This window comes from Telmatherina bonti (assembly GCF_933228915.1).
Source record: "Telmatherina bonti genome assembly, chromosome: 5".
Lineage (NCBI taxonomy): Eukaryota > Metazoa > Chordata > Actinopteri > Atheriniformes > Telmatherinidae > Telmatherina > Telmatherina bonti.
Window position 1 is genome coordinate 18,395,960 of NC_136623.1, and position 9,835 is coordinate 18,405,794.

The following is a 9,835-nucleotide window of genomic DNA, read 5'->3' on the forward strand; positions in this document are numbered from 1 at the left end:
TAAATCCATTCAGGTTATGAATGTACATTTTTCCAAACATCTGACGTATGGATGAAGAAAAATTAACTAATTTATCATTAAATAAATGAGTCCTTTTGAAACAATGGAACATCAGCCATATTCAGAACTTTCTGTCATTTTTTTTTTACAAGTTGGTGCAACAATGTATGACTTTGATTTTCATCTTGTCAGCTTTGTTTGCAAAGCACTCAATTCACTTCTCAGACTCAAGTTGAGAGACCCAGTCCCACCAAAAATCTCCCATCTCTTCACCAGTGCTCTCATTATCTGCCCCCTCCCTCATTCTCATTGCACTATCTACCCCCCCATCCCTTTCTCCATCTCTTATCCAGATGTAAAGAGCAGTCAATAATCGGATGAGAGCAGATTTGATGCAAAAGGCTTCCCTTAAAATCTCAGCCAGTAGGATTTAAAACTCACTCTCCTACCTCGCCTCTTACCCTCCACCCCCTTAACTCCCTGCCTCCCCTCCCTTAGCCTCCTCTTCTCTCTGGTTGTGCTAATGCACTTCACTATCCAGCAACTCCTAGCACTCATTTAAAATCACTGAACAATGGCCAGGGTGTCAGGCACAGAATGGCAAAAGGGCAACATTATAACTAAGATCCTGAAGTGTCCATCACTGGTGTAATTTCCACATCTGGAACAAGGGCATAAAAATCCCCCCCGTTATCAACTTCATGGATAATGTACCCATCAGCAGTTTGGGGAAGCTGCTGGGATGTTTTGTTTCACTGCAGCACCATAAATGGTATGAATCAAATCTAATTTTATTTGAGCATGTTTCATACCATCATCCACTCACTTTAGCATTACAGATAGAATCCATTGGGAAGCAATTAAATCAGGTCTCTTTCTCTTAGGGTCATTCCCTCCTTCACTCCCTTCCCCTCCATTTCACTTTAAACAAATTAAAGGCAAATCCTCTTGGTCATGTGTTATGACAGGGACATTCATTCAAATAGTGAAAGAGAGAGCGAGAGATTGTTGCACAGTGGCATTCAATAAAATCAACACAAGTATTCTCTCCTACTGATTTTTAAGGTAAGATAAAGGAAATAATTTTCTGATTGTTCATTGTTGTTTCATGCTTCTTTAAAGCTCTGTGAATTGTCTTGTACAGGAAAGGTGCTATATGAATAAACTTGCCTTACTTTCCATAAAAGAGAAGTAATTTGTTATATGTGTATGAGAGAGAGCAGAGTGCATTTCTGAGAAGGATGATGTGTTGTTGTGTCACGCTTTCCCCCTTTGAACTACTCTGCACTCTTTTTCAGACTCTGACTGCCTTGATTACATTTGTCACACTGTATGAGTTTTACCATTAGGTGATTGGTTTACTGCTAAAGATTGCCCATTTAATCATGACATTACCAAATTCAATAGCCATCAACATTAGGTGAGAGCTCAGCGGAGTGTTAAATGGTGAAACTCCCCAATCAGTGCTGTGAATTTGTTGTGAACGAAGAGGCGACCGTCAAAGAACTGACACACTTTTGGCGTTCTTACAGGACATACTGGTTTGTGTGTACATTCTGGGAGAGGATGTGTGTTCTCAAGTATCACTTTATCTGGAGAACAAATTTTCTCTGTTAAACTCATGCCTGGATACTGTAGCATGGATAGTCATATAATTTACCTGTGTGTATGTGTGCGTGTGTGTGTGTGTGTGTGTGTGTGTGTGTGTATGCGTGTGTGCATATACATGTGGGTGTGTCTGCGCACTCACAAAAGTTTGCAAAGTAGATGAGGGTTCGTTTGACTTGCAAAATAGCACTTACTAAGAGTCTGGCACTAGGGAGGACGACGAGTTAAGGTAGGTTCAGGTGAAATTTGACCATGAAGTCATACAGTAGCACAAGCAGTTTTACAGCTTGGAAATAAAAGGTATGAATCCTGATTTTTTTTTTTTTAATGATTTCTTGGTATCTGAAGTTTGTTAATGTTGTTTTTCCTCCTCTTTTATTCCTTTATTTTAGGATTAGCAGCTTTGCTGACATCTCCTCTTGTCTCCGTTGGTGACAGTGCCTAACAACCATCGCCATGGGTGAAATGGAGCAATTGCGAAAGGAGGCAGACAGTCTCAAAGACCAAATCACTGTGAGTGTGCTCCTCTATATATGTAGTGAGTAATAAGACCAATTTGACCATCCATTCTGTGATTTCTGCAGACTGCTTTTCACAATGCTTCTTGATGATCTCTCAAAACGACATATTATTTACTGTTGATGGCCTGACCAGCTCTGTTTGTGTCTGTGATCCACAGGCAGCTCGTAAGGCTGTGCAGGACACCACGCTGCAGGAGGCAGCAGCTGGGATCACTGTGGTGGGGCGTGTTCAAATGAAGACCAGAAAAACACTAAGGGGTCACCTTGCCAAGATATATGCCATGCACTGGTCCACTGACTCTAAGTAAATGCACAAAACACAGTGCACAGACTGAAAGAATATCTATATGTTTTATATTAAGGTTGATCTCTCACATGCTTCTTATATTTAATGGATGAAATTAGAATGAGGAGTGCTGATATATGCAAAATAGACTTGTGAGGACTAATCAGATTTAAGAACTGAAGGCAGTTTCTGCTTCATAATTATTCAATTTTATTATTTAATCCTCATCTTTCTCACGTCCTTCTTGATTTTGTTCTATGTTAATCCAACAGACTGTGTGTTAGTGCCTCACAAGATGGAAAACTCATAGTGTGGGACAGCATCACAACCAACAAGGTAGGTATCATATGAGTGGAAAGTATTATTATTGTTGTTGTATTAACATGATATGAAGTTGTGAGTGTTTTTTTTTTCTTTTTTTGTTAAAAACTCAGCAGATTTAAATTAAGTCAAATCATTGTAATGTGCATTCATCCTAAAACACGCCACAATACAAACGAAAATACACTTTAAAACCTCTTGGAAAAATACATTCCTCTTTAATAGTTAAAAAGTAATGCCTTAGTGTGCAACTAAATTAAAGTCAGTTGTAAATATGGAGCCTTTTAGGTGCTTTGTTTTCGTCGTTTTTTTTTTTTTTTTTTTTTTTTTTTTTTTTAAGAATTAAGTGTTTTGTTTTATTCATACTAGTTGTTCTTTAGTTACTAGTTTGTACCAGTTTACCTTTTTCCTCTCACAAGTTAATATGGAAATATCCACAAGTAACAAAAAAGACAAAGTCCAGGCACCAAATGGTAATTCAAATATACCTAAACATTACACATTACAGCTCTTGGACTGACAGACACATGCAAGTATCATTTAGTTTGTAGGAGTTGCATGTAGCTTTAATTGTATCAGTTGATTTAATGATTTTACATTTCTGGACTTAAGCGATAAATATGTGTTTCTGTAGGTAAAAATATTCTATTTATGTCTTAATAAAGATTTATTTTGACTTATTTATTGTGCAAAGCTTATCCCAAGTACTTATAAATGCAAATTAAAAACATTTATTTTGGCTGACAGATTACACTCTTTGGACTTATCTTATGGTAGAAATGATCAGCCAGAACAGAAGTTAGACATCTATACATATGCAGAGAGCAGTGCTGTGGTGCTGCTCAGAACACTTTTTGGGGTAATTGATGATTGATTTAGGTACATAAGATTCTTTAGTTGTAAGAACTCTGATATATAAAATTGAATATTGAGGAAGTATTTGTATACAAGTTGGGGTAGCCCGTGAATTGTAGGGTAAGAGTAACTTTTGTAACATAATCGTATCCATGTGGAAGTCTGTGGCAAAGTGCATTTTCAAGACTGTTCCAACTTCATGACAAGTAAACCTGCCTTCTATGTAAACCCAGGTGAATGCCATCCCCCTGAAGTCATCATGGGTGATGACATGTGCCTACGCACCTTCAGGAAACCTTGTGGCATGTGGTGGTCTTGACAACATGTGCTCTATCTACAACCTCAAAGGCAAGGATGGGAATGTGAAAGTGATGCGTGAACTGGCAGCACACACTGGTAAGACAGCACAATCTGCTCTTCATATTATGTACTTGTGCCTTGAAGTGTCTCATGTGGCATGTCTTTGGTCCCCCAGGTTACCTGTCCTGCTGTCGATTCCTCAGTGACAGTGAAATCATCACCAGCTCAGGCGACTGCACTTGGTAGGACAACAGAATTATAAAGTTATATTGTGCTTCTCGAGATTTGAAACTGGTGTGAATATTGTCCTCGGTTCATTTCCTCCTAGTGTACTATGGGACATTGAGACTGGGACCCAAAAGACCGTTTTTGCTGGACACCAGGGAGACTGCATGTCCCTGGCCGTGTCCCCAGACTTCAAGTTTTTCATCTCAGGGGCATGTGACTTCACGGCTAAGCTGTGGGACATCAGGGAAGGAGTGTGCAGACAGACCTTTGCAGGCCATGAGAGTGACATCAATGCCATTGGGGTAAGACTGAGGAGGACCTCCATCACAGTTTTAGGCAGTTTGGATTATTTCTTGTCAAACTAGTTCTAATTTTAACAACTTGTCTTCTTTCCAGTTTTTCCCCAATGGTAACACAGTGATAACAGGATCTGATGATGCCACCTGTAAGCTGTATGACTTAAGAGCTGACCAGGACCTCATCACCTATCAGGACTCTGGTATCATGTGTGGGGTGACTTCCTTGGCCCCTTCTCTTTCTGGACGGCTGTTATTGGCTGGCTATGATGACTTCAACGTCAATATCTGGGATACACTAAAAGCTGAGCGAGTGGGTAAGTACAAGTGGAGGCCAAAGAGATGAAGCTAAATTACCTTTGATGGCAGAAGTTACATCATGCTTTTTTCATGTCTGTTGTGCAGGTGTGCTGGCTGGTCATGACAACAGAGTGAGCTGCATTGGCGTATCTGCAGATGGCATGGCATGTTGCACAGGATCCTGGGACAGCTTCCTGAAGATATGGAACTGAGACTGTTCCTTGCTAATGAGCAGACAGAGAGCAGTTAATATCTGCCTGGTAGAAAATGAAGATTCAAAGATTTTGAGGGGGGGGATTAAAGAACAGGAGCCAGAAAGAGTGAGAAGAGGGTAGTTTAACTGTGCCAAGTTCTATCTAATGTTGGATAGGGGTTTAATGCAAAGATTTTCTCTCCTTTCCATCACATTGCACTCTTACTTTTCTTCTCAAATAATGGGAAAATTTGGGGTGGGGGAAAAAAGGCAAGGGGCTCTGAAAATATCATTCCTCTTTTTTGTTAGTTATACTATGGTTCAAGTGGATGGAAAATGCACATTTATTGCAGCAATTAAACATTCACCCTTTGAGAACAGTTGCCAAATGGAAATGTTAGGACACTAGGCAAACAGAATTGAATTTTATGTGTCAAGTTACAGCCTGTGTAGGTCACACAAGCTCTAAAATATGCTGTTTTATATATCAAATCTTGGGTTACATCATAGGAAAAAGATGAGTTTTTTGTTTCAGACTTATTCGTCCTTAGTTTTAGTAGATTCCTTAAATATTTACACTTATTTTCTAAATTTAAGTAATAGATTTCAGATGTCTGCATTAGTGTTTGTTTTGTATGTGACTGATGGACAATGCTGACCAGGATTTGGGGCCTTGTTTATTTGGCCAGACCCCTCAATAGCTAGACCTGCAAAGTGCTTTTGGGAAACTGCTTAACTGACAGCTACGATAGTAAAATGATGTCTCATGGCTCACTGAGCATTTAAAAAGGTGACCCATTTGTCTCAGGACAAGACTCATATGAGTGTCATATGGATTATGGCTATTGTGTGCAAACATTTGGATGTGTATATATCTGCTTACATTTTCCCTTGCATGGAAACAGGTGAACTTAAGGACACTTTGTGTATATATGGATTTCAATTCTAAATTTTTAACATGAAAATTGGACTGCCGCTTCTCCAATAGTAGATAACCACTGTGAAAAGTGAAGCAATAATATCTAATAAAGCTGGGATTCTGCACCACATGACTTTTCATTTAGTTTTCATTTTTGGCAAGTTGACATCAAAATGTGATTAACATGTCCATTACTTAGCCAAACTAAATTTCAAAGGGATTGTATAAAATGGATTACATAATTCAAACATCAGAAGCTGGCAGTTTACTGCCTCCAAGGGAGGCTTTCTGTGCAAGCAAAACCTTTTAGATACAGTACAAGCAACAACTCTGGTATACTGGCAGCACTTAACAGTCTTTGAGATGGTTGGACAAAAGTATACAAACATGAACAGAACATCATTAAGAAATATTTCCAAGGGCTGTTGCCCTTTACCTCCAGTACCACCCCTCCCCCATTTTAAAAGAAAATTGCCTGGGAAAAGATCATTTTGTTGCAGTGACAAGAAGCGTTTATTAAGTTGGTGAAAAAATAAACACAAGTATAGTTTACAGTTTATGCATGAGAAAATTAAAAAGATATAAAATGTCTTGAAGAACAAACAAAAAAAAGAAGCAGTTTTAAGGTAAAAAGCTGACATTTGTAGGTAAATAGCTTTTATATTTAGATGGTAACCAGACAGAAGAAAACAGCAGTATGCAGCAATGAAAAGTCACACATTTGAACATACATACAACAAAAATCATTTTAAGAAAATTATACACTTAAAATATATTTAAGAATCATAAAAATGAGGAAGAATCTGTACAGGTTACTCTAGTGCTTCATCTGTTTTCTTTATCCAAAGAAACAGCCTGCACCCGGCGGTCCATCTGTCCAAACCTTTGATTGTCTTGGGTGGACAACTTCGACTTCATCTGGGGGAATAAAGACAAAAATATTTGGTTGTGTTAGATTAGTCTATGCACAGGATATTCCAATACCAACCCAATTACAACCTCACTCTAAATAAGATAAAGGTTGGTAAGAAAAATTTTAAGAACCAAAATGAGGTCAATGTTGGGAGTTCAGCCATACGGATAATAATCAAATGGAGATATATTATAATCTCAGTTGCATTATTCAAACATGTAATTGCACTGCTAAACCTACCAGACACAATGTGTGTGTGCGCAATGTGCACAGTATAATTTTAATGCTTTAAAAAGGGCAAACTAACTTAGTGAGACATAATGTAAAGATGACTAACTAAACAATGCTATGTAAATGGGAATACATAGAAATGGAATAGCCAATATGCAGCTGCCTAATTAAGGTTTGCAATTGGACTGTTGCTGTGGATCCAAATGTATCCAGATACTGCTTTAATGAGTAAAGATAGGGTTAAAGTAAAATACAGCTGCTAATCAGCAAGTTTATCCTTGTACCTGAGGGCGCTGGTCTCTGGGTGAGTTGGTCTCTTTGAGGATCTGCAGTGGGGAGCGGCCTTCAGTGCCTTGAGAATTTAGAATTTAAAAAGTAAGAAAAATTTTTTGCTAAAAACAAAAAGTATTTAATTATTCCCTGAAAGAAAATTATAATTAAGCAACATAATATATACAAAGGGAAAAAAACACTAATTCATATACATTTTCTACACACCTTTCTGCTTAGGTTTTCCAGATTGTCCTTTGTTTTCATTTGTTACATTCTTGACTGCCACACGAACAGCCAGAGGAGATGAGCCTCCTTTCCCACCAAGACCCTGCACTCCTCTGGCTCTTAGCCCTGGTGCACCAAAACCTTTTCCTAACCACTGCGGCTTGAACTCCACCTGACTGGGGCTCTTGGTGTCAAAGATGGGACAGCGGATGCCTGTGCAGACTTGTGGCTGCTCTGGACTGGGGACTGCGGGTGGTTTGGATGGACAAAATTCTGGAACAAAAGACGATCCTTTATTGAGCACTTTGGCTTCCTGGGAAGTGGGTACTTTCTCTGCTTCCTTGGGCTGCACAGGGGATTCCTCAACTGGTGAATTATCTGTGTAAGTGGTAAGGGAAGGCTCAGGGGACTGTGGTTCAACTCTGACAGAAGGAAGGACATAGGAGTGATCTACACCATGTGTGAGTGTTTCCACACAAGATTCTGGTAAGTAGGAACTTTCATGGTGCACTTCAGCATAGATCTGAGAAGAGGTTGCTCCTTCATGGCATGTTATCAGGCTCATGCTCAGCCTCTTGTGAAGAGGAGACTCTCTTGCTTCTTCCGCCTCCTCTAGGCTGATATCTGCTTCAGTTTCTATCTCCACCTCCACCTGAGGCTCCTCAAGAAGCACAAAGGGGCTTGAGTCACTCATGGTCTGCAATTGGGGCATACCAGGTGTGACCAGGAGGTTAGCATGTTCAGCTAGTGAGCCAAAGTTTTGGGCTAGTTTGGAAGAAAGAAGAGGCTCAGTGGAAGGCAGTTCTTCGCCCCCAAGGTCTTCTAAATCACTGACGCGTTTCTGAGGGCCCTCTGGGGCTCTGCTTTCTGTCTCATTGTGAAATAACATGCCCAGGCGGCGAGCAAAAGACCCAACTGTTGCTGCGGGAACAAACAGCAGAAGGTTAGGCTTTTATCAATGCTGAAAAACACAACAAAAATGTTATATGCAAAATATTTACCCCGCATAACATCTCTGACAGGTGTGCGGATAATGCCAATGGTCGGCGAGCGTGGATCACTGAAGACCAGGGGGCACTCACTTTTCACTTCAGCAGATGTTTTGGCCTCATTTCCACCAATCTAACAAGAACCATGATCCAAATGACAACCTGAATGCTTCCCAGAGTTTACATTATATCTAGGGCCTCAAGTACCTGAATGGGTGTTCGATTAATGCCAGCTGAGGGAGAACGTGGATCTATTAGTTGACTTAAATGACTTTTTTTGATGGCCGATTCTGGTTTCATCACTGCAGCCATCTTGCTCTCACTTGTTCCCATGATGCTTATGTGATGGAATAATGCTTCAAAATAACCAAGACATTAAAGAAACAAACAACAACAACAAAAAGAATAAGTGCACATGACACACAATTAACCTGCAGCACAATAAAAGTATAAAGATTTCTAAAAAGACTGACAATGAAAGAAATAATTTACACAATCGCTAATTTCATCATGATTGCTCCACAATTCCACAAAGAAATGTCCCTCTTGGCCTGCAGTTATTAGCACGGTCATATGATGATAATGTCAAACCTCAACTTAAAAACACGAATGTGCATTTTAAAAAATACGCTAGTATTTATCATTTAAACATCAAAATCAGACATTTCAACCTTTCTTACCCCCCGCGTTTTTAACTTACAACAGTTTTTATATTAGCTATCAAATAAAGAGCTGGCTGATAAGCTAACAACGAAACAGATTAGCAAAGGTTATATTAGTTATCTTCATTATTAAAACAGGAAAACTGATGGTATGACTTTTAAGTTCAGTTTCTACGTGTCTTGCACTTATTAAACTTATCTATAATTGTTTACTTACCTTAATAGAAACAATGGATCAGACAGACACCACAAAGTCCCTTTCATTCACTCATAAACAGGAACTCACGAGTTTTAAAACATTTAAATGGCGGGGTTGAGCGCATGCCATTTTCAAATGAACCAATGAGCGTACGCCACCGTTACGCCTCTTCGGTTATGATTGGCTGAGAGGCTAGGTTTCCATAACTGGGCGTGGCGTATTCCTGCTACTGCATTTGGAGCTTAATATACGGTCTATGATTTGAAGGTTCAAAATGCGCCACGTGTTTTTACATTTCAAAAACCGAAATGATTAACTGGAAAGTAAAGTCTAAAGTAATACACTTTGATTCAAGTGAGTTTTCCCACAATTATACATATCAACAGAGAGATATTGTCCTTATCGCTAATGATAAAAGGAAAAGTATGTCTACATTACTTATTTTAAAAAAATTAGGTGGAATTGTGGAACACAAAAATGCACTATTTGTGTTAAAAGAAGTTTGATTTGAATATT

The 9,835-nt window shown here is 39.1% G+C and overlaps 2 protein-coding genes across 2 annotated transcripts; one reads left to right on the plus strand and one right to left on the minus strand.

Moving 5' to 3' along the window:
- Positions 1-2,064: 2,064 nt before the first annotated feature.
- On the plus strand, positions 2,065-4,927 carry gnb3a (guanine nucleotide binding protein (G protein), beta polypeptide 3a; the record flags this gene model as incomplete). Its single annotated transcript, XM_079240775.1, has 8 exons — positions 2,065-2,121; positions 2,288-2,433; positions 2,688-2,751; positions 3,825-3,987; positions 4,067-4,133; positions 4,220-4,421; positions 4,516-4,732; positions 4,821-4,927. The coding sequence occupies 8 exons, from the start codon at positions 2,065-2,067 to the stop codon at positions 4,925-4,927; spliced, it is 1,023 nt and encodes a 340-aa protein (XP_079096901.1).
- Positions 4,928-6,605: 1,678 nt separating this feature from the next.
- cdca3 (cell division cycle associated 3) lies at positions 6,606-8,792 on the minus strand. The gene is made up of 5 exons (XM_079241057.1): positions 8,666-8,792; positions 8,471-8,591; positions 7,470-8,390; positions 7,256-7,323; positions 6,606-6,745 (listed from the first exon to the last, which is right to left on the minus strand). Exons 1-5 carry the CDS (start codon positions 8,789-8,791, stop codon positions 6,653-6,655), a joined length of 1,329 nt encoding a protein of 442 aa, XP_079097183.1. The 5' UTR covers position 8,792; the 3' UTR covers positions 6,606-6,652.
- Between the last annotated feature and the right edge of the window lie 1,043 nt (positions 8,793-9,835).

Coding starts and splice junctions, on each gene's coding strand:
- cdca3 (XM_079241057.1), bottom strand. CDS start 8,791: ATGGGAACAAGTGAGAGCAAGATGGCTGCAGTGATGAAACCAGAATCG. Junction 8,391..8,470: donor TGTCAGAGATGTTATGCGGG/GTAAATATTTTG, acceptor TTGTTCCCGCAG/CAACAGTTGGGTCTTTTGCT. Junction 7,324..7,469: donor TGGAAAACCTAAGCAGAAAG/GTGTGTAGAAAA, acceptor TAAATTCTCAAG/GCACTGAAGGCCGCTCCCCA.